The sequence below is a fragment of the Polypterus senegalus genome, chromosome 4 (genome assembly GCF_016835505.1).
Source record: "Polypterus senegalus isolate Bchr_013 chromosome 4, ASM1683550v1, whole genome shotgun sequence".
Lineage (NCBI taxonomy): Eukaryota > Metazoa > Chordata > Cladistia > Polypteriformes > Polypteridae > Polypterus > Polypterus senegalus.
In genome coordinates, this window is record NC_053157.1 from 221,672,348 (window position 1) to 221,700,280 (window position 27,933).

Here is a 27,933-nt window from a genome sequence, read left to right on the forward strand (position 1 = left end):
CACACTAGAGACAATTTAGAATCGCCAATGCACCTAACCTGGATGTCTTTGGACTGTGGGAAGAAACCGGAGTAACTGGAGGAAACCCACGCAGACACGGGGAGAACATGCAAACTCCACGCAGTGAGGACCCGGGAAGCCAACCCGGACCTCCTAACTGCGAGGCAGCAGCGCTACTACTGCGCCACCATGCCGCCCTTTGCCTAATTCTATTTTTATATATATTTTGTTCTCTTTCTTTATCCAGTAAAACACTTTGAGCTACATCACTTGTATGAAAATGTGCTATATAAATAAATGTTGTTGTTGTTGTTGTAGTGTTAAGGCTGTATTGATTTTATTCTTTGACAAAGTTTATCTTTCACTTAAAATGACCTTAACATTTAAATATAAAACCATAAAAGCAAGATTAGCTATTGTATTTTAAGTGTTAAGACTGTAGTTACTTGTATATATTACTTTTTATACATATTACACACAAGCTGTACTCGCACTCGTCCTGCTCCGTCAATAATTCTTCTGTATCTTAGCATATTCAGCACGCAGATATGGTCAAGCAGATTAACTGCAGTTCTACCAAACTTTAAAATGGCCAAGACTCATTACCTTAGAAACTTTGACCATGGCATGATTTATAAGGTTTGTTGGTTCCAGTGTCTCAAAAACAGCTACCCCCCTGGGATTTTTCACACACTTTTATCTCTAGAGTTTACACAGAATGGTGTGATAAACAAAATACATCTAGTTAGCAACAGTTGTGTGGGCCAAAAATACCTTGTTAATGAGAGAGTTCAGAGCACGTTCAAGCCAACAGAAAATCCACAAACACTCAAATAAAGGCAATAGTGGCATGCATGGGGGGCATCGCTGAATGTACAGAATGTTGGTCCTTAAATATGAATGCAGAGGATGCTGGACCTTAAATCCAATGGGCTACATAGTGATGAGATCCACTCCTGTTAGATAAGAAAAGGAAGCCTTTAATGGACATGCTGTCACCAAAACTGGACAACTGAAGGCTGGAATAATGTCTAATGAGCCTCAGTTTTCATTGTAGTGAGAATTTGGTTTAAACGTCATTCGCCCATGGTCCAAACCTAATGTGTCTTCATTACACAGGCTGGATGTGGTACTATATGGGTGTTGGGATGTTTTCTAGGTAGATATTATTCTTCTTAATGATGCCATAACATAACTAAGCTTTGGAATCACTTTAAGGTCTACCCTTTATCAAAGGGATAATGAACCATGTCAGAAAGGCTTCTGTCTTCACAAGCTAGAGTGGCTTCAGTTATCACAGCCTTTGACATATAGCGCAAAGGATGGTTCACAGCATGAATGTGTGGCAAAAAAAAAAAAATTGCAGGAAACATTCCCAAATCCCTAAAGTAGGTTGCAGGCACCTTGCTGAATAAGTGCCTCAAAGAATTCAGGCTGCCTTGGATGCCGACGAGGGTGCTACCCAGATGGAGCGTGTAAAGTGGCCACTAAGTATATAAAAAAACAAAAGGCTAAAACAAACTATTGTCACATGCATTTATGTAATCAAAGCAATGGACAAAAAGGTTTTTTTTCACTGTTTTGAAACTAAGTGATACCAAATTAGGCAAATCCCTTCAATGATCGAGGACAAGCAAGGCATACTTCCTCTGTACTGACTAAGCTGTTGTACTTGAGTATAACTGAAATTATCAATCAGCTTGTCTGAGCCAAGAAAATGTCAATATATTATACGTATTTCATAATCAGAGATATCATCAAGAAAAGGTTTATTGAATTAATTACGTTCTTTGCCTGATGGAATTTCTCCCAAAATTTTAATTTCTGGTAATAATAATTGCAGTAATACTAATTATAATGCCAATAATATCCAGCTTCATTGCCAGGGCACCATATGTCACCACAGTTCTATGCCAGTAGTTCTAGACCAGCAGTTATAGGATGGGTATTAAGGTTAGGCGTTAGGATGGATTAGCGTGTAGGATAAATGGTTAAGGTTAGGGGTTAGTTTTGTTAAGGTTAGGGTTTGGTGGGGTTAGAATGTCAATCAATTTGAATTGTAATGACTTGATGGCTGAGGTCTCCAGGACACTAAACGAATCCAAATCATATTAAGTGATATCTACTGTTAAATTCTGCTCTGTACTTGTAATATTTCTATTGCGCTATTATACTGTATTGAGGATTACTTGTGTTCTGTTCTGTGTATTATATGGTACCAGTAACGGCGCACTGCACAATAACGTGCAGTGAATATACTTGACTTATAGTTTTCATACTCTGTACATTTAGCATTCGTTTGCTCAGAGGTTGATTTGCTTGCTGCTTCCTGAGCAGCTCTTCTTTTCTCCACCATAGCGGCCCACTTTTCTTCTGTTGGCATCTTTTCGCGTTAAAACTGATCAAGTTAGTGTTTGTGTTACAATTACTTAGTATGTTTTCTTTAAATTTTCACTTAAGCTGGCAGTTGAGTCTTCAATTTGCCTCAAGAATGATTTAAGATATGAAGACTTAGGGGAAGTGACGGAGAAGGTGGTGGGGATGAGAACGAACGGCAACCGCATGGCCGCCCTGCTGCCCGCTGCCAAGAGTTGATTCTACAATAAAATAAAATAAAAAGAGGAATAACCTTGGAGGTCAATCATCACCTCGAAAGCGGATAGTAGATGCTATGTAGTATATGTGTACCAAATTTCTGGACAATAGGTCAAACCGTTTGCGAGCTACAGGTGATTTAAAATCCTGGACAGACAAACAAACAGCCACAGTAGCGTATTATATATAAAGATTTACCCCCTTCTTTTGACACCCACTGCACGCCCAACCTACCTGGAAAGGGGTCTCTCTTTGAATTGACTTTCCCAAGGTTTCTTACATTTTTGCCCTATAAAGGTTTTTATTGGGAGTTTTTCCTTGTCTTCTTAGAGAGTCAAGGTTGGGGGGCTGTCAAAAGGCAGGGCCTGTTAAAAGTCCATTGTGGCACTTCTTGTGTGATTTTGGGCTATACAAAAATAAATTGTATTGTATTGTACTGTACTGTATACACATTTATTACCAAACTGTTGGTCTAGACATGCGGTGATATCATTTCTGCCCTGAAACTGCCAACATAGACCTGCGGTGAGGTATGGTGCTTTGACTCTGTACTTTGATACATCTCGTATTTGTTGTTGATTCTGGTGTTCCATTTTTTTTTTTATACACCCAGTATGTTTTATTTTGTGATAGAATATTTGAAATGAAGAAAGTTAGCAGCATAAGCAGAGACAAAATACCAGCTGGACTTCCTTATTTGATCCACTACCATCTGGTAAGCAGTACAGGGTGATCCAATCCCATACAAACAGACTTAAAAAGCGTTTTTTCCAGGATCTGTGGCCTCCACCACCCCCACCCCCCTTCGAACTGTCAAGAACTGATTTATACCCCACCTTGGTCTGTTAATGATTCCCCCAAAAGATGAATCATTTTATCGATTATCAGACATGTGTGAGCCTATAATCCCACTCGGGACAACAGTTTGCCGCTGTTGCTTGCAACTTTTCCTCTTTTTCCTCAGATCAGAGGTTCATGGAGTAGAGGAACTCTGATGTCACTTCCACCCTTCTGCCCAGGACACATAGAAAAATAGCCATCACTGGAAGAAGCCAGTCAGTTTAAGACTTGCATCTGCATAAGACGCATCTCATCATGGTAGTGTTGGAAAACACATTTTTGTTTTTTTTCATTGGCGAAAGATCTGCCAGCTAAATGAGGTTCACCTCTTGAGCCCCAACTCTTTTCTATGATATCAGACAGAATGAGTGCATATGAAAATATTTCATAGTTGATTCATACATTTTTGAATTACATGATCCCCTACCAAAGACATGTGAACGCAGTAGTAAAATCTTGCTTTTTCCAGTTGAGGCAGCTGTCAAAAATCAAGCCTGTTTTGTCTAAACGCAACCTTGAAACAGTGATATATGCTCACATATGCTCGTCTAGACTACTACAATGTGCTTCGTTTTGGAATTAGCCAGGCCTCCATTGCTCGCCTACAGCTAGTGCAAAATGCCGCAGCTCAATTTTTAACTGGCACAAGAAAGCATGAGCACGTTACCCCAATTTTGGCTTCTATTCACTGGCTTCCAGTTCCTTTTCGAATCTACTTTAAGATCCTTGTATTTGTTTTTAAATCCTTTAATGGTTGTGCCTCATTTTATCTGTCAGAACTGCTGCACCCATATGTACCGTCTCGCTATCTGCTATCTCAGGTTAGCAGACCAGATGCTTTTACTTGTCCCTAAGACATGATGCAAACTCAGAGGTGATCAGGCTTTTTCAGTTGAAGCTCCAAAACTCTGGAACGATTTGCCGTTGCACGTTAGGCAGGCTCTTTCACTTGCTGTATTTAAATCTTATTTAAAAACACACTTTTACTCCCTGGCCTTTAACTCAGTGTGAGATGTCGACTATCTGTGTACTTTTTTATTATGAATGTCTTCAGCTTTTATGTGTTTCTGTTTCTTTTACCCTCAGGTTATTATGAGTCTTATAAACTGCTCAAAAAAATTAAAGGAACACTTTGAAAACACATTAGATCTCAATGGGAAAAAGAAATCCTCCTGGATATCTATACTGATATAGACTGGGTAATGTGTTAGGAACGAAAGGATGCCACATCGTTTGATGGAAATGAAAATGATCAACCTACAGAGCCCTGAATTCAAAGACACCCCAAAAATCTGAGTGAAAAAATTATGTGGCAGGCTAGTCCATTTTGCCAAAATTTAATTGCAGCAACTCAAAATTGTACGCAGCACTTTGTATGGCCCCTGTGTTCTTGTATACATGCCTGACAACATCGGTGCATGCTTCTAATGAGATGACAGATGGTGGTGTGGGGGATTTCCTCCCAGATCTGGACCAGGGCATCACTGAGCTCCTGGACAGTCTGAGGTGCAACCTGGTGGCATTGGATGGACCAAAACATAATGTCCCAAAGGTGTTCTATTGGATTTAGGTCAGGAAAGTGTGGTGGCCAGTCAATGGTATCAATTCCTTCATCCTCCAGGAACTGCCTGCATACTCTCACCACATGAGGCCAGGAATTGTCGTGCACCAGGAGCCACTGTACCAGCATAGGGTCTGACAATGGGTCCAAGGATTTCATCCTGATACCTAATGACAGCCAAGGTGCCTTTGTCAAGCCAGTAGCGATCTGTGTGACCCTCCATAGATATGCCTCCCCAGATAATCATTAACCCACCACCAAACTGCTCATGCTGAATGATGTTACAGGCAGCATAATGTTCTCCATGGCTTCTCCAGACCCTTTCACTTCTGTCACGTGCTCAGGGTGAACCTGCTCTCATCTGTAAAAAGCACAGGGCACCAGTGGTGCATCTGCCAATTCTGGTATTCTATGGCGAATGCCAATCGAGCTGCATGCTGCTGGGCAGTGAGCTCAGGGCCCATTAGAGGACATGGGGCCCTTGGGTCACCCTCATGAAGGCTTTCTGGTTGTTTGGTCAGAGACATTCACACCAGTGGCCTGCTGGAGGTCATTTTGTAGGGCTCTGGCAGTGCTCATCCTCTTCCTTCTTGCCCAAAGGAGCAGATACTGGTCCTGCTGATGGGTTATGGACCTTCTATGGCCCTCTCCAGCTCTCCTAGAGTAACTGCTTGTCTCCTAGAATCTCCTCCATGCCCTTGAGACTATGCAGGGAGACACAGCAAACCTTCTGGCAATGACACGTATTGATGTGCCATCCTGGAGAAGTTGGACTACCTGTGCAACCTCTGTAGGGTCCTTCTGGCAATGACACGTATTGATGTGCCATCCTGGAGAAGTTGGACTACCTGTGCAACCTCTGTAGGGTCCAGGTATCGCCTCATGCTACCAGTAGTGACACTGACTGTAGCCAAATGCAAAACTAGTGAAGAAACAGTCAGAAAAGATGAGGAGGGAAAAATGTCAGTGGCCTCCACCTGTTAAACCATTCCTGTTTTGGGGGTCATCTCATTGTTGCCCCTCTAGTGCATCTGTTGTTAATTTCATTAACACCACAGCAGCTGAAACTGATTAACAACCCCCTCTGCTACTTAACTGACCAGATTAATATCCCATAAGTTTCATTGACTTTATGCTATACTCTGATTAAAAAGTGTTCCTTTAATTATTTTGAGCCGTATATGTTGGGCTTTATTGTACAGCACTTTGGTCAGCCTTGACGTTGTTTTTAAAGTGCTTTATAAAGAAAGAAAGAAGCTTTCAGTTTTATAGCTCTGAACTACACTTCCACTCCATAAGTCCTCACATAAGCTTCAGTTCCAGCCCCTTTGCTATTATTTTATACCTCGAAACATTTATTTGTGAAGATCGGCGATCCATCCTGCAAAGACAAGGAAGTGAAGGGGCCTCACCTTGTAATCGTGTGGAATCACTGGTGACACCTGACGACAGGTGAGCGTCACGTTCTGTCCCGGTAGATCATACACAGTCCACGCTCTGGGGTACAAGGCATGGTAATAGGCATAGTTGCCACAGAAACCCCAGTTCCACCCTTGCAGGGTATGCGGCCTCTCTACGGACAGCACCTGCTGGTAGATGGTCTGTCCAGCTCGACGCAAGCACACTGTAAACTGGAAAAGAAGAGCAAAAAAAAAGATTAAATACAGTCTATTAACTACAGTTTCCATTAACTGGACTGGGTATCCAGCACTTAAAAGACATTCTTGAAGCCCTCAATAACAACACCACCAGCCCGTCTGGGCTCTGCTACTATTTGAATTTTGATTTTTCTTGTTATTTTTTGTTTTTCTGTCTTCAAGACGGTCAGACTTCATTGTTTTGACCCAGGAGGAGCTGGCAGTCTGCATTCCTCAACATCTTCAATATGGGAAACGCAGCAATGCAGATACACCTTATGTGATGAAGCGGAACACAGGAACCATGTTATTTGAACTTCAGCCCATCCTCCTAGCCAAGTGTAACACTTTATGGTGGTCACACACATGCATCGTGCAGCTCTTTGTGTTATATTGCAGGTACTTTGCTATCCTCTTATTGGCTCAGATAGCAGCCTCCAAGGTAAGGGAAATCATTAACTAAGGGACTGCAGAGCCACACTGTTTCCATAGAAGAAAAGGCGCAGACAGCAATCTCCTTGGCTATTTACTGATATTGTTTTGTTTAAGGCCTTTAACAAATATCATGCAATTGAGAAGTCAGGGTGCTTAGTGGGAGTTTTACTATCACCTTAGAGAGAACATGGCTACTGTATTAACTAACCAATGAGTGTGATGGACTAGATGGTCTCTTCTTGCCTTCTAAACTTCTATTGTTGATATATGTACAGTTAAGAGTGTACTGTACAGCTCATGCTGTCTCAGCACATTTCTTCCCATTAACTGACAAAGTACGCTGTGTAGCCTGGCAACTCACAGAGGTGGCTGTGTAGTTTGCTTTTCTTTTATACAGGTTTTGTTAGGGACATTGAACTCATGTAGGCTAACCCCAGAAGCTCAACTTTCCCACAAACTGCTGCTCTTAAATAATTACAGAAATCAGATGATTCTAGCAATGACGACTTTCTTAGTCCAGGCATGTGACTCTGATTAACTAGGAAGACTCTGTGGATCCTCCCAGGCATGGAAAGCTTTGCATAGAGTGCTCACACGTTTGCTAACTGCCAGTTTGGCTGATTGTGCACAAAAACATTAACATGGAAGGGGCTATTATCAAATGACCATTAGGAAAGTCAAAATACCCCCTGGTAGCAAGACTATAATCACATGAAGGGGGAAGGTGATATGTGGAAGAGAATGTTTCTCTCTTGCTCTAGTAGAGACAAAATCTAAGGCAGGTTCAAGGATTCCAGCCATTAAAAGAACCAGATAACAAACACAGATGGCCGAGGTGCGCCTACCAGTGGGTTGGTGCCAACCCTACTGTAACTACAGAGTGTTGCCCTTTTCCAGACCTTGCTGTTGCTTATGATGTTTAAGAAGTGTCTGAAGACACTCTAGTTCTGTGAATATCTTTCTAATTGATAAAGGCTTTGATGGTAGGGTCTTAGTGGCTAAGAAAAAAATAATTCACCTTTAGTTGTTCTGTATTGTTTAGAGCTTTTCATTTCTAATGGTCAACTTTGTAACCTTCTCCTGTAACAATTGGTTCACAACAGTCCCCCAGACTGAAGTTTATTCGATTCTGCTGATTCTTTGGATAAAAGTGTCTGCTAACTGAGTAAATATAATGTAATTATAGGGGTGAGCAATATAGAAAAAAAAAAAATGATACATAACATGATATAAATCAAATCATTATTTCTGTCATGCTAAAAGTTTCCTTTTTACTTCTAAGTGAGATGTGAAGATACAAGGTTAATTTTGGTTTAAATATTATTTATTTTCTGTCAGATGCTGACCATGACAAATGTAATGCAAAACATTACAAAACTGTATTTCAAATAAATAAAAGAGGTATATATATATATGTGATAAAATATATACTAAAATCTTAATTCTGACCAGTCAAAAGCTTACAGGATTTACAGGAAAACACACTCAATTTGTTGGTCAACTCCAAATAAATAAAATTCTAAAATCTTAAATCGAAAACTAAAATCTTTCAAGCTTTCACGTTTTACAGGAGAACACAAAGTAATTTGTTAGGTCAGTTCTAAATAAATAAAGTTGGTATTAATACAAAATCTTTTTCTTTGTATAGATTCAAACTGCTCTAAATGGTTGAGAAGCAAACCCACAAATAAATAGGCAAAAACGTTCTGTATATATTTTCAGTAAAATTTCGAAGTCAAGTGTAAACGAATGAGAACATAAACAAAACTGACGTAATCAGTCAATTGTGATCAGCTTATGCTCCAAGGCAAAAAAAAAGAAAGGCGCTAGAAATCCCTATTATTCCGGGACTTGCTTGGGACTGGGACTGTAAAGTCTTGCACTGTGCATGCTCTAAAGGATGGCACTGCTTCACATGGTAAAAAAGATTAGTGGTATTACCTGTCTTTGTGAGAACATGCTTTCGACGTATTTGCAGTGCACACTATTCTGCTTCTACATTACCAAATTCTTCAGACCCTTCTTTTCAGCAATGTCCTCCTCTTTTGGGCTGTGTCCAATGGGGTGTCTTCATTGGTAATGTTGATTTTTTTTCGAGTTTTCGTTAACATTTTCTGTCATCGTTTCCCCTTTTATTTCACTCCCACTCCTGACATACTGGTGTGCATGGCTGCTACAACCCCAACTACTGCCAGCTCTGTGCTGTGTATGTCAACCTAACCTGACGTGGGTGTAACTCTATTCCAACCACATGATTGGCTCTCTGTGGTACTATTCTCATTATCAATGGCTTTTTGTCTTGTCTATCAAAAATATGAATGGAATGAGTTATATCAACTTTTTATTGACAATGTCTTATGCTTCGATTGAGGAAAAGCTATTTTGGTGATAATTACTTTTACCGTTTTATCTCCCAGCCCTATGTAATTTTAAGTAAATAGATGTCCCTATGAATTTCCCCAGCAGCCTGAATGAACAACAAGAGAGAATCTGTTCGTTGTGGTCCAAGACAAAGGGTCAGATGGGAAAATTGCACACATCATACACTCCTCACCCCCACCCCTGCAATAAATGTCTCACAATCTCACACACATCTTGCATTTTCTGGTTGCCTTTCACCCAAGTATTACCTACCTGGTCAGCAATGACAGTCTTGTATTGATACATTCCTGGAATTAGCTGCCAGCGGCAAAACTCCCCCCGCCAGCCCCTTGTGATAGTGCCACCACCAAGACCTCCAATAGGGGCTCCTGAAAGAAAAAAAATATATATAATAAATCACAATCAGGAGAAAGAAAGGTACCTGTATAGCAAGCACAAAAGAGGAGGTATATAAACAGAGGGTTGGGGTTCTGACCACCAAATACGGCCTTCTAAAAATGAGACTGAGAAAAGTACTGCAGGATAAAAAAATGTTCACATTACATTAAACTGCACCCAACATGCCCATAGGTCTTGCCTGCTGGTATCCAGAAGCCAAAATAGTTAAGGATATAGCTCAAAATATAGCTCAAGCAGCCACCCTGACTTGTCCTCCCCAACTCCACACTCCACATGAACACAACTCAATCTCCTGGCTGCACCCCAATTCATTAAACTAAGCTAACATATACTGTACATAGATATATCTTAGCATTTCTGCATTTACCCAAATTCTCAGCTATTATTGCGCCATTTACTAGACTCTTCTTTCTGAAATGGCTCTTATAGACCATTAAAGTCCAAGCACTCACATATCTATTGTATACAGTATCTTGACATTCAATACATCTGGAGCCCACTTTCAAAAATGTCCACCTACTCTCCCCTACTGTGCCTTCCTTCAAGTTTTCACAGAGTCACTTCTTCTGATAATGTGGTCATACTCTACTCAATATGATAGATCTCATGGTCAGTCAAAGAACCTCAATTCATTTGCTCACGGTCTTCTAGTTATCTTGCTCTGGAGCCCAGTCACGCAAATTGTAACCTTATATAGTGTTCTTGATAAAGCTGAACTTTGTACTTGGTATTAAATTAAATTAAACTAAATTATTTGTGAATTTCCCCTTGGGATGAATAAAATATCTATCTATCTATCTATCTATCTACCAACGCCCAGCTGCAAACATACTGGAGATCACAGACTTAATAAGTTTGCAGTTTTACGAATGTTGTATAAGACACTGGGAGAGAAGCTGTTGATTCACTGGTTAGTCTACACATCTTTATCCTCACCAATCTACCAGTGACCTTGTCATGCAGGCTCTGGGTAGTGACTGAAAGAATGAAGGTGGCCCTAAACATGATCCAGTACAGAAATGTGGGGTTCACCATCCATGACAGGGTGAGAAGCTGGCAAATATGCGAGGATCTTAAAGCAGAAGGTGAATACCTGCTTCTTCAGATCATCAAGAGTTACTTGAGGTGGTATGGGCATGTACTGTAGTTATATTGCATTCTGGGTGTTTCCTTCCAAGGGTGTAAAAGGTATAGCCTACTTGGAAGGGGCAGAGTCAGGACACGGCTGGGAGATTATATCTCTCAGCTCTCCTGGAAGTGACTAGATGGTTCACAAGGGCTGGAGAAAGCTGCTGGGGATAGGGAGGCTTGCTTGGAGCAGCACATTATGAGGCTAATGTGACATTAGGAAAAGAAAGCCTAAAATGATAATGATGAAGACGATAGAATAATAGTATTGTTTTGGAGAGAATGGGCCTTTCAGCCCAACAAGGTTACAGATTCTATTACCTAATTTCTCAAAAAATAAAGTACTGAGTAAAATTTTGAAGGTTTCTAAAGTTCTACTTTCTGCCATACTACTTGTTATTTCATGGCTCTGTGGTTCACTGTATGGAGAAAAAAAAAAGTTGCAACATTTATACAACATCTTCCATTAAAACGTTTACAACGGTGTTCCTGTTTTGTTGTGGAAGAACTAATTTCAAAGCAACTGCCTGGATCTGCTGTACTAATTCCCTTCATAATGTTAAACACTTCAATCATGTCACCTCTTATTCTCTCCATAAAGTGACAACTTTCAATGCCTTCAGTATTTTCTCATTAGCACAGAATCAGCCTTATCACTATCCTTTGGACCTTCTCTAGCTCTGCTTTGTCTTTTTTTTTTAATATGGGGAGCAACACAGTACACAGTACTAAGGATCACGCCACATTGGATTGAGCTGACTTGCACTTCACTTCACACACCATGCTATAAAACTTAATATCCCATTAGCATTCTTAAACACACCTGTCTACTGTTTGAATGTACGAAGCGATTAGTCTACTGTGGCCACTAGGTTCTTCCCAAGAGGCATAATTTAAAATTTCAGAACTCCCATTGTGTATTCAGATTTAACATCATTTCTTCCTAAATGCAATTCTGCACATTTATTTGCATTAAATTTCACGCCTGAATTCTGTCCACATCCCTGTTATAATTTACCTGATTCTACATTATTTGTTGTTTCACCAACTATGGTATTATCTGCCAGCTTGTAAAAGTAAGTTCTCATCCATATCATTTATGAATATCAAAAAGAGTAGAGGGCCCAGCACCAAACCCTGAGGAATACCACTTTTAAAATCACTTAATTCAGAAAAGGTTCCTCTGACCATAACCTTACATAGCACACCCTGAATTCCCACTTCTTTTTGTTTGATCCCTGACCTTTCATGTGGTACTTATCAACAGCCTTCTCAAAGTCAGACTAAACTGACTAGAGGTACTTGGATGAGCCCAAACGCTATTTCTACATAATGAGCAACATTTGCTAACTTCCGGTCTTTAGAAATTTTTACAGTACGCATTGAAAAATGTGTTAAGTGTTTATATATGTACTCACTAAACTCCTTAAGCACTCTAGAATGAACGAATGTTACCTGCTTCAGGCCATTTGTATGATTTCAGTCAACTTAATCTAAGCAGATTTCTCCTTCTATAATGTCCAAATGAATGTGCTTCTGTGACAGTCCCTGTGACTGCTGGGATCTTACCGACTTTTTCACATGTTCTTTTGCTACCAAAACACTGAAAGAAACTCTTTAGGTCACCTTTTACCATGTCATCAAATTTTCTCTCTAATTGGGTTTTTACTTTCCAAATATCCTTTTTAACTGTTACTCTCATGTACTTATAAACCCTACAGTTGGAGCAGAAGTCAATTTGTCTTGTACCCTTAATAAGGTTGTTTTTTTACTTTGGAATTCTATTTTAATTCCTCATTAGTTCACTTTAATGTTTAACTGCCTCTAAATTTTAGAATAAACTTAATCTGCATTGTACGTAAACCGGTTTTAAACCTTGTGCACTGCCCCTCGACTGCCACTCAAAAGGTCATACCAGTTTAACTTATTTAGACTTTGTCACATCTGATACAAATGATCTGCCATACCAAAGTGTTTTTGAATATGCACTTGTGGATTTCTTTAAAACAAATGTTCTGAAGTCACTCTACAAAAGGTTCAGTATATATATTGATTTTAATTCTATAGATCTTTTGGAGAGTAGCAAGTGAATGCTTTGTTCATCCTGAGCCACACTGACTAGACAAAGACGTCCTCAAGCTTATATAGGCCTCCTGTTTTTTGGTCAGTGCCTATACTGTGGCAATCAGAAGGTTGCCGGTTCGAATTCTGTAAATGCCAAAAAAGGGTTTCTGCTCTGTTGGGCCCTTGAGCAAGGCCCTTAACCTGCAATTGCTGAGCGCTTTGAGTAGTGAGAAAAGTGCTATATAAATGCAAAGAATTGATTAATTCATTAATTAATTACTGTGTTAAAAAACACTCATGGATTGAATCTAAAAACTCTTTTGTGTTTTGCTGTTTGTATGGTTAGCCCAATTAATAATTGAGTAATTAAAGGCCTCCGTGACTGCCATACCTCCCTCTAAACCTGCCTTTTAATTGAAAAGATGCATACTGAAATTATTGTCTGCAGAGTAGGTCTATAACACACTCCTAATATCCAATTATCTGGGCCTTATCAAGTCCCACTATTAGATAAAATATCCTCAGGTTCTAAGGTTTTTGCACAAAAATTGATGGGTATAGTGTTGGATCACTACTAAAATGTTCACTTTGGTATCGATACTAGCTTTCAGACTTTTCAGTACCAATCACAAACACAGTTCCAAAGAAAATAATGGATAACACCAAAGCCCCACCATTTTACTCCAGCCCCCATAGTGCCACGCTAAGCACCTCTTTCCTCTTGATATCATGAAGTGTGTAATCGTCGCATCACTTGGGGAAGTTTCCTGGTGAAGTCCCAATCAAATCAAAGTCGGTGGTTTCATTTTGTTACGTTTAGAGAAAGGTCATTTTTCCACGTATACACTATACGGTGTTGAGGGAATGGCGGTCAGAGGGTTTAAGAGAAAAGCTTATGTTGGCTTCCAGCACCAAAAATCCTGAAATGCTGGTACTGTACCATTTTAAATTTTGTGTTTTTCTTTACTTTTCTAGTACTAGCATACTGTGCAACCCTTTACAAGTCATATTCCAGCTGGGGTTCCTCCATTGGCTGGGGTTCAAATACTTGTTATGTGTTTCCTGTGTCTCCTTTTTGATTCTTCCGTTTGCGTTAATTTTATTTCTATTTATTTGTGTTGTGGCCTGTGTTATGTTCCGTGTGTTTTGTGGGTGGTCCGCCAGTAGGTGGGCCCACCTGCTCATCACCGCAAGGGACTGGCCTCAGCCCTATAAAGGTGGGGCAACCCACAGCTCCTGGCGATTCATTTAACATGCTTGGGAGTCAGCGAGTGTTTATTCTGATTCCATCTGTGCTTTGTTGTATCTAGCAGGGGGCACATGCAACCTGGGAAAAGGTTAATTAGAGACTGCAGCCATTACTTACCCAACAATATAGATAAAGATATATCTTACATCTTACCCTAGAAGTACGGTGGTGATTTTAAATGGAATAAAGAAGCAGTAACACTAAAGGAAAATTATACTAGCTTCTGTTTAATATAGGCTTAACACTCAGAAGAATATACAGTAATCCCTCCTCGATCGCGGGGGTTGCGTTCCAGACCCCCCCGCGATAGGTGAAAATCCGCGAAGTAGAAACCATATATTTGTGTGGTTATTTTTATATATTTTAAGCCCTTATAAACTCTCCCACCCTGTTAACATTATTAGAGCCCTCTATACATGAAATAACACCCTTTAGTCAAGCGTTTAAACTGTGCTCCATGACAAGACAGAGATGACAGTTCTTTCTCACAATTAAAAGAATGCAAACATATCTTATCTTCAAAGGAGCGCCATCAGGAGCAGAGAATGTCAGAGAGAGGTCCTCTGTGCAAACAGCCCCTCTGCTCACACCCCCTCCGTCAGGCAGAGAGAGTGAGAAAGATAGAGAGAAGCAAACAATCTCAAGCACCGCGCAGGAAGCATATCTTATATCATTGAGGAGTTTTAGTTAATATGTAATACATGCTCTGATTGGGTAGCTTCTAAGCCATCCGCCAATAGCTTCCCTTGTATGAAATCAACTGGGCAAACAAACTGAGGAAGCGTGTAGCATAAATTAAAAGACCCATTGTCTGCAGAAATCCACGAACCAGCGAAAAATCCATGATATATAATTAGATGTGCTTACATTTAAAATCCGCGATAGAGTGAAGCCGTGAAAGTCGAAGCGCGATATAGCGAGGGATTACTGTAATACTCAAAGGAGAGCTACTTGGCCAAAGCATGATGCAATCTGAGTTTCCTGCGATTTGCGCTTGTCCAACTTCGAGACAGAGTCTGGGAAAGCATGTTGTCCTAGGCATGGGCAGGAGTGATGTCCTCCATCTGTCCGTAGGTGAGCTCTTCTGTTCTGTTCTGGTCTGGGCAATGCCTAAGCATTTATATATTCCCTACAGTTCAAGAGTCTGAAACATGATCATGCAAGCTCCAAACATGGGAAGATTCTGGTTTGCTGGTTCATCACTCACAGAAAATAGAACTAGAAACTGACTTTTGGGTCAATGCACACTTTAGTCTTTCCCTGAATATCCTGCCTTGGCAGCGAACAGTTGTTTGTTGCTTATCTTCTTGTCATCTTGCTAACCCTGGTGAATCTGGCCCCTCTGTCAGTCACCTTGAGAGACTCATCTTTTTTCTGTCAGCTGTCTTACCTAACTAAATGTTCTGGTTTCTTTTCATATGAATAAAATTGGATACAATGAACAGATCATAGTAAAATACTTTAAACATGGGCTACATTTGTGCATTTGTGATTTTCTTTTTTAATTTTTGTACCTTTTGCTCTGTTGTTTGACTTCATCACTGGACCTTTGTATCAGAACTTGGTTCACCCTGGACTGCCTTCGCTGGCAACTCCTTTTCTGGAGCATTTTTGTTAAAAATGCATCTTTTATTTTACAACAACAACATTTACTTCTATAGCACATTTTCATACAAATGATGTAGCTCAAAGTGCTTTACAAGATGAAGAAAGAAAAAAGAAAAATATAAAAATAAGATTAGGCAATACTGAGTAACAAAGAATAAGGTAAGGTCCAATGGCCAGGAAGGACAAAAAAAAAAAAACACAAAAAAAACCTACAGAGAGCTGGAGAAAAAAAAAAGCAAAACAAAATCTGCAGGGGTTCCAATGCCAATTTTATAAAGATTCTATGTGCCCCCTACCCAATAACTAGTCAAGGATATTTGCCAGTGTTTCACCCTCTAGTGGTCATTTTTAGAACTACTTGGGACTTGACTCTGAAAAAGATCTTAACAATACTACAGTGAGACAGGCTTTTTTTATTTACAAATAGTGAACGTGTCAGATCAACCACAGGGAAATCATAAAGTACCCAAAAGCTACACCCAGGGATCCAGAGGAACCTGTCGACATAGTAAACATTAGAAAAACACTAAATGAGTAAGAGTATAATAGAAGGGTAGTGCATTGGAAGGGAACACTAGACCTCTGGAACAGCGGAAAGCAAACTAAACTAGTCTTGCCATTTACCACACCATAGACACAGTGCATCACCACAAAAACATCACGTCAACAGTTAAGACCATGTCACATTAGATGGCTATTGCAGCAATTTTCAGTTGAAGCCTTCATTTACTTGATCTTACTGAGTCAGAAGCAGTCAGAGTCAGACTCCTGCAAATTCCGTCACTAGTGTGACATACCCAGTGACTCAACAGCAACAGAAATGTGTGCTACAATACAGTAACACATGATTGCGCCTTTGTCTTTAACTGTAAGGGCAGGCTCCATGTGGCATGAGAGGTGACAACCAATGAATCCTCATCTGGAAGTACAATGCACAAAATTCATCAACAAGAAATAAGGAATGCGGGTGTCTTTAAACTCACAAACAGAACAGAAGCAAGTCTGTCTGATGTTTTGTGTTTTATATACCATAACAGAACAGAAAAAAAAAAGAAAAGACGAGATTGTGGCTGAACTCGCTATAGCTGTTAACCTTTTTTACAGCATCGGCTTGTCAGGTAGCACGCTATCAGGCTGTAAGAAAAAGGAGAAAGATCTGTTTGCAAGATGAAAATTTGATTTCCTGGAAATTTAATTTAGGGAGTAATTTCGACTTTCAAGTTTTTGAACGTCTAGCAATTTTTGAGTGTGTTATGTCCTTTATTTAGTCCCTCAGCTTTTTTGTTTTGGCATAAAGATCTCTGCTTACCCTGTGTTGTGACATTTTAAAAACCATTTGGCCTAAGTATTTCTGCCAGCCACTACAATGAAAAGTTACTGTTTTGATCAGTTCTTTTGGTCAGGTCAAATATGACTAGTGGCCCCAGTGCCTCTGGGTCTCCAAATCAGCTGTTTGGCTGTGTATTCCCTTAGATGAATAGCACACCACAATGCTTTCACTCCTGGAACTGTAGTGAATGTAAAGAAGGGGTCAGGCCACCATTCATTCCTTCTGGGTCTCACCTTACAATAGGCAATCAGACCTTAGCTATACCAAGTAGTGGATACCTGTTGGCCAGGAGGTGCTACAACGTCTTGCCTGCTCATCTTCACCTCTCATTCTCTCTTTCAGGCTATTAATGCTCTTTTAGGTCACGGCTTTCGACACCAGCGCTCACACTAAAATTAGTTAGATCTCTCCTGTTAACAGTGTGGTCATTTCCCATTTCTGGAGGTTTCATCCAGGTCTCATACATTTTTTGTATTCCTCCTGCTGGTTTTCCTGTTCCTGGGAACCTTCTGTTGAACATCTACTAGTTTACAAACAGGTCTCCCATACTTTTGCCTCATACTCATTTCAATTATCAATATCATGTGCATGCAGCAATGAAAATCACAATTACATAACCGTACATATGGCACCTCACATAGGTGCACAATCACAGTTAACTAACTCAAAAAATGTTACCCTTCCACAAGGCAAAAAATAAACGAAAATGGAAGGTTGCCCGAGTAAATCAAATGACCAGAAGACTACTTGGCTTTGTTTTTGTTAGCTGTGCTCCATCTTTTTTAAGCATGCCTTTGGGTGAAGACAGTCACCATGTGTATCATCAGAGTCAACTTTGGGCAAAGATGAAATGCTCACTGGGAACAAAACAACAACTCTCGAGTCCTCTAGGACCAGTTATGCGCCTGGGAATCTTTCGGGTGTGCCTGAGTGGGGCAGCTCGAAAAACCAGTTCTTCCTACCCACTGCCTGATCAACTAAATTCTTTCTGTCCTTCAAAGGCAACAGTCACATGCCATTGAATGCAGGTATGCAAAATGTGTGTGCGTTGTACTTCTGTGTGTGACAAAACACAGGCAAAAGAAACATTGGTTATAAATACAAGATGGTTAACACTATCTTAAAGTAAGAAGCCTCTGAAAAGAGTCTAGCAGTTCACATTTTAATTGTCTATGCAAAGTGCATGAGCAATTAAATGGGCATATAAAATGTTAAATGCTGGGATTGGCTCCAGCAGACCCCCGTGACCCTGTGTTCGGATTCAGCGGGTTGGAAAATGGATGGATGGATGGATGAAACTGAAAAAGCTGCTGAAATAAAACAACAAAACAGATATTATGCACAGACTGTATAATGCACTTCACAGAATGAATTTGGGGTACTATGTGCTGTTCTGGTAATCACCCTGTAAACGAAATTGAAGCACTAGAAGAGGAACCAAGTGCATCCTGGGACTAAAGAACATGTCCTATTTATGAAAGACTTAGGGGTTTGTCTTGAGTGCACAACACTGTTTGGGGGCCTAATTCCCCAAGACATTGTGAAAGTAGAATTCTTTTAGTTAAGTAGTGATCTGCTCAGCATAACAGAAGAACACTTGTGTGGATTAATGGGAAGTTAATTTCGGACTGAAGTCAGGAAACACTTTTTTTACACAAAGAGGTATGGAAATCTGCATCTAACTACCTAATTAAAACGGAGCCCTAGGACAGTTTCTAAAAGTACAGTACCTGGATAACTGAGCTATTAGCTAAACAAATGACCCTTAAGTATATCCGGAAAATCCAGACGGACCTTTAAAATAGAAATTAGAGGACAAGGCCAACTCATGTTAGTGCATTGCACAGCACCAAAAAAAAAAATAAAGAAACTCGAGCTGAAGAAAAATGCAATACACAGGAAATCGGAATCCTTTTACTTCAATCTGCCACCACCACGTGTTACTTTATACAGTGAAAGGAATAGCAAAGTAGATGTATGTCTTTAATACGGAATCTTGTAAGTGAAGCACTGTCAAAAAGCACTTCACTTAACAAACTAATCTGGCGATGGCACAGCAGTTAGCACTGCTTCCTCACAGACCTTGCGTTTGAATACTGTGCCTGGATGTTTTCTGTGTGGAGTTTACTTGTTCTCTTCATGCCTTTTTGGGCTTTCCTCTGAATTCTCAACATATTTGCTACACATCCAAAGATACAAAATGTTTCATAACCTGCTGCACTGCTCCTCGACTGATTCCACATGTAAAATCTTAAACCAGGTTACTTTTTGTACACTTTATAAGATCTGCCTAAAAGTATTTGCCCTACTACACTTAATATTTCTTGTTTTGCATATATGCTTTGCCAACACACTTTGAAATTAATTATATTATGGTGACCAGCTCCAAAGGGTTAATTCATCTCTACCACCCAGAAATCTATTCTGCTCTCAACACATGCTACATCTTCTCTTAAGTGCTGCTCTAGCATGCTGTGTTAAAAAGCAGTCACCTGTTCTTCTGCTCTGCTATTTGTAAGGTTTGATGAATTAATAATTGAGTAATGAAAGGTTTCCATGACTGTAATATCGCCCCCTAAACCTGTGTTTAAATTTAAAAACATGCACACTGAAACTACTGTCTGCATTGGGGGTTCTATAACTCAATCTCGAAATATTAAATCATGCGGGCTCAGGTGACAACCCCAAAGATGTGTCTATTTCAGCTGTCTCTCAGTGTGACTGTGTCTTTGGCCACTGTGATGGACTGGCATCACATCCAGTCTTGAGTCCAGTGCAGTCAGGAAAGACTCACTCTTTCTGGCCCCTGTGCTCTTTTCGATCTCCATGCTTCCATTAGGTAAGATCATCTCAAGGCATAACGTGAGTTACCACAGCTATGCTGATGACACACAACTGTATTTATCAATAGTGCCTGATGACCTCGACTCTCTTATCTCACTGACCAAATGTCTTACTTGTGTTTCAGTGTGGATGAGTAGTAGTTTTCTCAAACTAAATAAGGAGAAAACAGAAATAGTGATTGGCAAAAATAGATATAGTGAGGGTATTAAAAATAAACTTGATCCATTAGTCTTAAATGTCAAGACAGAGGTAAAGAATTGAGGGGTAAATATTGACTCTGACCTAAATTTTAATAATCACATTACTAAGACAGCATTTTTTCACTTAAGAAGTATAGCAAAAGTTAGATCCCTTATAAGTTTACAAGATGCTGAAAAATTAGTTCACACTTTTGTTTTCAGTTGGCTAGCTTACTGTAATGCACTTCTCTCAGGACAACCCAAAAAAGACATCAATTGGTTGCAACGAGTGCAGAATGCAACTGCCAGAATCTTAACTAGGAAAAGAAAATCCACGCACATCTGTCCAATTTTGAATTCACTACACTGGTTACCTGTGCCATTTAGAATAGACTTTAAAATACTGCTTATGGTTGCAAAGCCTTAAGTAATCTGCTCCTTCCTATATTTCAGAAAGCCTCTCACCTTACACTCCAAATCGTAACCTTAGATCTTCAAATGAGTGTCTGCTTATAATTCCAAGAGCTAAACTTAAAAGAAGTGGTGAGGCGGCCTTCTGCTGTTATGCACCTAAAATCTGGAACAGCTTACCAATAGAAGTTCACCTGGCTAATATGGTGGAGCACTTTAAAAAACTGATAAAACCCCATTACTTTAACATGGCTTACTTATAGCTTCATTTTAGTGTCATCCTGATATTCTGTGTATGCATTTAATTACTATTTTCATGGCTCCACATTCTATACTCTCCCCTACTTTCTCTCCTGTCTTTTTGTCGATCTGCGCCACCACCACCTGATCAAAGCACCGTGCTATCCCTACATTAATGGATTGAAGGCCAGATGTCTACATGACCAGCATCGTCTAATTCTTCCACATGAAGCCTGAAAACCCTGAGGACTGATTGAGATCATGTATGTTAGGTAGAATGCCTAGAGGGGGCTGGGTGATGTTGTGGCCTGGAACCCCTGCAGATTTTGTTTTTTCCCCAGCCGTTTTTTTTTATGTTCTGTCCTCCCTGGTAATCGGACCTTACTTTTATTCTATGTTAATTATTATTGCCTAATTTTATTTTTATATTTTTTCTTTTTTTTTCTTCATCCTGTAAAGCACTTTGAGCTACATCATTTGTATGAAAACGTGCTATAGAAATAAACATTGCTGTTGTTGTTCAGTGACAGCAGGTTTGAGAATGTCACATTACGATTCACATAAAGTTCAACCACAGTGGGTACTACAAAGACCATCATAGCTGCCATCTTTATAGCATCTTGTAAAGCTAACACATACACTGAGTGCTTTAGGTATTTGAATTGGCTGGATAGTAAGAATCTTCCATTTCAGTCTGGGGAAGAGTACAGTGACTGCAGGCTTTTGTTCCAACCCATTTTCTTAATTAGAAGCCAATCCTTGCTGATAACAACATCAAGTAAATGTTATGCTGTAGCTTTTTTTTCTGTTACAAAAATATCATCCACATGATCTCTGGACTGTAGTAGATCAGTATTTCTTATTCCTTCACTTTAAAATATCATCCACATTATCTCTGGACTGGTGCAGATCAGTAGCTCTCATTCCTTCACTTTTTTATGTTCCATTTTAAGTATTAAAATCGACACAGTATACGAGGATGAGATAGCATAGGTGTATTTATATTTCCATTTTACTTATTTGGCGGACACCTTTACGTAAAACAACTTACAACATATATGAAATAATTGGTTCCATTTCTTTTGGTTTTCCATTTGGAGCACAGGCAGGTCAAGTGACTTGCTCAGAATCACACAGTGTCAGTAGCAGGATCTGAAGCCACAACCTCAGCCTTAACCACCACACCACACTGCCTGACGATGCAAACAGGACAAAGTTAGGACATGAACTGCTGGTTCCTTTTGTATTTGAATTTCACTGTTAATTAGCAGCTGATTAAGAAAACAAATACCAATTAGAAACATTAGGACAGCTACAAGCAGCAAATCAGAGTTGGAAATCATAGTAAGCGAGGTAACAAAAATGTCACTTGAGTCATAATGGCTTCAGCACCAATAACTGGCCACCAACTAAAAAGATAAGTTGGAACAAAAACCTGCAGACACTGTGGCCCTCCAGTACTGAACCTGAGGACCTCTGCTGTACAGAATGCCTTTCACAGTGTAACAGAGTCTTAATAACACAATTCATTACTTACAGTGTCTTTAATAGCAAATAATTTCACATTTTGCTTTAAACATCATTGTATATTATAGAGCACCTTTCATAGTTCCATTCAAATCAACAGTTAAATCAGCTGAAGCTCTTTTATGAAGCATCTTTAAAAGTGCACCACCACAAACGGCTTCATAATTTCATTGTATGGGTATTTATAAGCAGGCACCAGTTGCCAACAACCCTGAACTGGATAAATGAGAGACAAACACATTTCCAAACACCAACCTGAATGATCAGCCTTCAAAAGATGTTAGGCAGTGCAGCATCACAAACAACATCTTCTAAACTGAACACATCTATTAAAAGCTGTACCGACACAACTGATTTATACAACATTTTTAACCATGTGCATCAACACAGACTGTGTTGTAACTCCAACACATTAAATATAGGTACTCATCTTCTACAATCACAAGCAGGACACGTGGAGAAAGAGACAAGATGGATGCCTTATATGCCACCTTCCATATTCTTTACCCTTACAAAGAGTTTTATCAGCGCACAATCACTACTAGTATCTTTCATAGTAATGACTCTTACAAAGAGCCTAAGCAACTAAATATGGTATCACATATTGCATCACTTTACACAGCAGCTTTACCAGTGCACCAGTTCTCTAGAATATAACTTCATTCATACTGATCATTAATGTTATTTATAGAAAGCATTCACCATTCACGTTCTCTGTCTCATCCTCTGGCCCCTGAGACCATGAACTTGACTTAGTGTTTGATAAAGACTGAAGGGACCTTTAGCTGTGTACCATCACAAATTGTGATGAGTGGAGACCACCCTCACAAAGAGATCATTCTGCTAAATATAGTGCCATTATCAAGGCACAGTCGCAGGGTATCATCCTCACAAGTGCTTCATCCACTAAATAAAAGTTTTAAAAACACTATTAGAAAATTAATTCATTTAAACACTTTCCATAGTGGCCCTTGGCTCATGGAGCACTTTACCAACATATTTCAGTTTCTTTATTATTGCACCAACAGTAATATATAGTGATCCTCCTCACAAACAGGTTTAAAATAAATGAAATAAGTAACTAAAATAAGTTTAAAACTCAACCTATTATATAGTACAATTCATAGTAAATCCAGGCATCCATCTATCGTTTAAATAAATGTTTTTGTAGACACGTTTATACAATATTACAAACTACTTCATATCGCTGCTTTTATAGTGAACACCACTGAAAGTAATGTGAGTGTTTTTCACAGCAATAATTATCACAAAGTAAATTGAAAGCTTCTTCTTCTTCTTTCAGCAGCTCCCATTAGGAGCCACCCTGGATCATCTGTTTCCATCTCTTCCTGTCCTCTACATCTTGCTCTGTCACTCCCACCACCTGTATGTCTTCTCTCACCATATCCACAAATTTCCTCTTCTTTTTCTTTCAGCTGCTCCGGTTAGGGGTCACCACAGTGGATCATTTGTTTCCATATCTTCCTTTCCTCTGCATCTTGGTCAGTTACCCCCATCACCTGCATGTCCTCTCTTGCCACATCCACAAGCCTCCTCTTAGGCCTTTCTCTTTTCTTCTTGCCTGGCAGCTTTATCCTTAGCATCCTTCTCCCAATATACCCAGCATCTCTCCTCTGCACATGACCAAACCAACGCAATCTCGCCTCTCTCACTTTTGTCTCCCAACCGTCCAACTTCAGCCGACCCTCTAATGTCCTCATTTCTAATCCTGTCCATCCTCGTCACACCACAAAGTAAATTTAAAGCATCATGTAATAAAAATGAAATTATCGGTAACACTCCAGCAGCCATGTGGGTTTAAAAAACAAAAAGTAAAGTTCACAAGGAAGGGAGAAACAAAGAAGACGTAGGAGACAACAGAGTTAGCAAAATACAAGCATCAATTAACTAGAGGACCCCGTGGCATCAGACATTTTGTTGCACACACTGGTACCTTAAAACGTTATTGCGGTCAAGTGCCCCAATACTATGGTCGCAGGGTCCTGATTTTGGGGAACTGTTCACTTGTATCAATAACCAACCTATAAACTATACATGTACAAAGTACAGTAAAATTCTTACATGCATTTGCTAATCAAAATGCAAAAATGGTGCCTCTCTCCAGTGCCATGATTAGTAATTACATCTACCTTACATGGAAACTTGGGTCTTCCTTACCTGATGAAGAAAACATCAGCATTATTTCTACTGTAGACTACTTATTAATTAATGCCACGGTGTAATATTAAGCAATGCTGGGTTCAGCCTCCTTTCACTCCCTTGGCAGGTTTGCCTACTTCAAGGCTCATTCCCGGCTTTGAGATTTGCTTTTGTACTTGATATACTTCCTAGTCGATGTCATGGCAGTGTGCATTTGGACGTTGGCCTACAGAAATCTGTTGTGTAGATGGCAGGATTAGATGGCCAATGCTTGGCACTAATAGCAATGCTTCCATTTCAGCTCAGACAGACAGACAGATGTCAGTTACTATAAATAATAAACTCTTTATTCTCTATGAAAAAGACACAGTGCAAACCACGCCTGGCCAAATCCTTTCAAGAATATTTCTAACATAACTTGATTAATGGTGGATGTAATATAAAAAACAGGTGGACATTTATAGGGATATATACTGTACGCAACAGTTTATGGCCGGTAAAATGGAAATTCAGTCATGACCTGCAACAAAGTTTTCTGCTTACAACAGGCAGTAAAGATTTACAGTACATCTGCCTATCGAATCTAATCTAAATCAGTGTAAGTAAAAGTTGCAACTATAGCACACTGCTTTGCTAACTTTCACTTTTCAGTTTGTATCATTAAAAATAAAGCAGGGATACACTTAAAAGTAAAAGAAAGCCTCTGCATGTTTCTAAACCTGCAGACACTACATCTCTCGGGGGCAAGCAGCAGGTCACTAACGGAGTGAAATAGTAAAGTCTAATTTGCGCAACACAAATTACTGCGCAGACTAACTCCAAATTCTGGGTAAAGTTAGAAGGCAGGTAAGTAACTGACTCTCGCCTTGAAATTTGAGCTGAGACATTATGAAATGGGAGCAACAATCGACTATACAAAAAAACAATCACAAGCGACGCGAGTTCCCTTCGACATACTAAGGCACAACTGGCATGACCAGCACTAAGCACAATTAATGAACAGTTGAAGTAGAAGTCTTGACAACGTTTAATAAATATCTGGATGTGAAATTGGGACAGCTTAGCTATTAACCAAACAAATGAGCTTTATGAACTGAGCAGTCTGCTCTCATTTGTCATATTTCTTAAGTTCTAATTAAATGACATGTCAACATCACTCATGTGCTCTCCTGTGATGTAGGGACAACACAGCAGAATGTTAAGTTAATGTTTAACATACGGTACATGCCCATCCCACAACTCCCCCAGTTTCACAATCGAAAAGAATATTTCGTTTCACCAATCTCATACCGTAAATCTGACGAAGAGGCAGCACATTTAACATGTCAATGAACGGGGCCTTCTTCTCCACATGTGTTTTCCGGTACCACCACTTTAAGTACCTGAAAGTACAAAAGAAGAAGAAGAAGAATCAGGTACAAGTATGAGCAAACTACAAAACCCATCTGATTTTATTACCAAAGCCCTTGTCAATCCTAGACACAAGGTAGCCTGCATTCTGTCCCTCACTGCCATTTCCTCATCAAGTAGAGGTGCAGCTTCAAACAAAACACTTCAGAATAAATATTAACTACACTTGATTGCTTCCCGAATGAAAATCCACCCAAGCCAGGGCCGGTGCTGGGTTATTTTGCGCCCTAGGCCAAGCTTATTAGTGTGCCAACCAACTGTTTGGTAGTTAACCCATGCAGCTGGGATCCCGGCCCCCTACAAACCCTGGAACCCAAGATATGCACCCTAGGCAAATGCCTAATTCGCTTTAATAATGGCACCATCCCTGCTGAGGCCATGCGTTTTACCAGAACTCAAGGTGCAGCTTCACTTGTCATTTATATAGCACTAAAGCAAGTCTTCCTCATTATCAATTACCAGTTTACACAAACGTCAGGTTGTCTACCAGACTAGGGTGTGCAGATTTGATGGCCTCACTTGGGCAAGCATTCAGTGTGGCTTTCTACTCTAAGATGGTTAGCAATTGTCTCCTAGACTACTCTGTCACCAGCTGACAGATGACAACCCAATTCTTATTCTTCCCTGCCATGACAGGACGATGATGGCATGGGCATACAACGTAAGCTAACCTTGCAGTTCCTTAAACCCTTCCAGCGTCATGCATGTGGTCCACTCACCTGGGTCATCTCATTTATAGGAGAGTGACCATCGACTGGCTTATTAGCAGTAATGGCCACGGGTGACAGTAAGCGTGCTCACCTGAATCCCAGTCCTAGGTGCTCCATCAAGGCGGACAGGGACACATTCTTCACATTGAAAGGCTTCCTCTTCTCCTTGAACTCGTGCGCCAGGCAGATCCGCCAGCCATACTCCGGCACGTCGATACCTTTGTGCGGTGATGCGAACTTTTTCATAAGGGGGCAGAGAGCCCCGCTGTTTGCCTCTTCCATGTCTCTCACTTTGGCTCCGATCGGCTTGCCTCGGCCCGAGCGATCAGTCGGGCTGTTGTGGTGCTCTTGTCACCTGTTCAACACGCCTGACGGATGGCCCGGTGGCTCATCCACTTCTAAGGCTACACGAAGCCGGCGTGACAGGATCCTGACTTGCAACCCCTCGCCCGCAGCGGTTGCGCCAGCGTCAACCTGTCCCGCTCGGAGATTCTCTGTCCTGCCAAGCTGCACTGCAGACGCGGCTTGGGGGAGGAGCCGGGCGCGGGTAACGAGTAAGGAACTATGGGGGGGAATGAGAAGCATGCCAAGTGCTGTGCGCTAGCAAGTTGATCCGAACCTACCTTCAGACAAAATAGCAGTGGTTGAAAAACATGTTGTACAACGGGGACAAAGCTTATATTCATGAATTAATGGAAATAGCAGTTTCGCGAAGTTCTGTGTTCAGCCGTCACCCCTCTAATCACGACAAGGACTCGTGAGAGTGTCAGTGAGATAGGAGGTCTAGTTTATTCTTGCTAAGGATTAAGGCGACCTATAATTGTAGCGGAGCCTTCAACGTAGAATTCGTGTCCGCTTAGCTATACGTGTAAATAAATATGCTGTTGAATTCTGTTCTGCTTCGTTGTTAATATCCGCTTCGGGACCCGCTTGATTACCCTCAAGTGTAGGCCGAGCAAAATATTCACGGAGTGACAGATTGTGCGCTCTGAGAGCAACGCGGAAAGGGGTCAGATTTAAAAGACCTAATCGACATGGCTGTAACCGGTAGCCCCGCAAACCAAACATATATATATGTAAAATATAAAATCGTGTCTTCTTGATCGACTATATTCAAACCCCAAACATTTCACTCTACTGTCCCTTATTTACTTGCAATCCGATTCCCATGCCATTTGTTGTTTTCCCTCAGGCTTTACTGACGGTTGAATTTCCTGTTTACAA

General features: G+C 40.3%; 1 protein-coding gene across 1 annotated transcript in view; it reads right to left on the reverse strand.

Annotated features, from left to right (window-relative positions):
• Positions 1–27,567, reverse strand: part of gba2 (glucosidase, beta (bile acid) 2) — a 71,931-nt gene extending 44,364 nt beyond the window's left edge. The window contains exons 1-4 of the mRNA XM_039751994.1: positions 26,801–27,567; positions 25,880–25,971; positions 9,703–9,818; positions 6,409–6,627 (exon numbers count right to left, since the gene is read on the reverse strand). Of these exons, the coding sequence (XP_039607928.1) occupies positions 6,409–6,627; positions 9,703–9,818; positions 25,880–25,971; positions 26,801–26,991 (618 nt within the window). The 5' untranslated portion in view covers positions 26,992–27,567. The remainder of the gene's footprint in view (positions 1–6,408; positions 6,628–9,702; positions 9,819–25,879; positions 25,972–26,800) is intronic.
• Between the last annotated feature and the right edge of the window lie 366 nt (positions 27,568–27,933).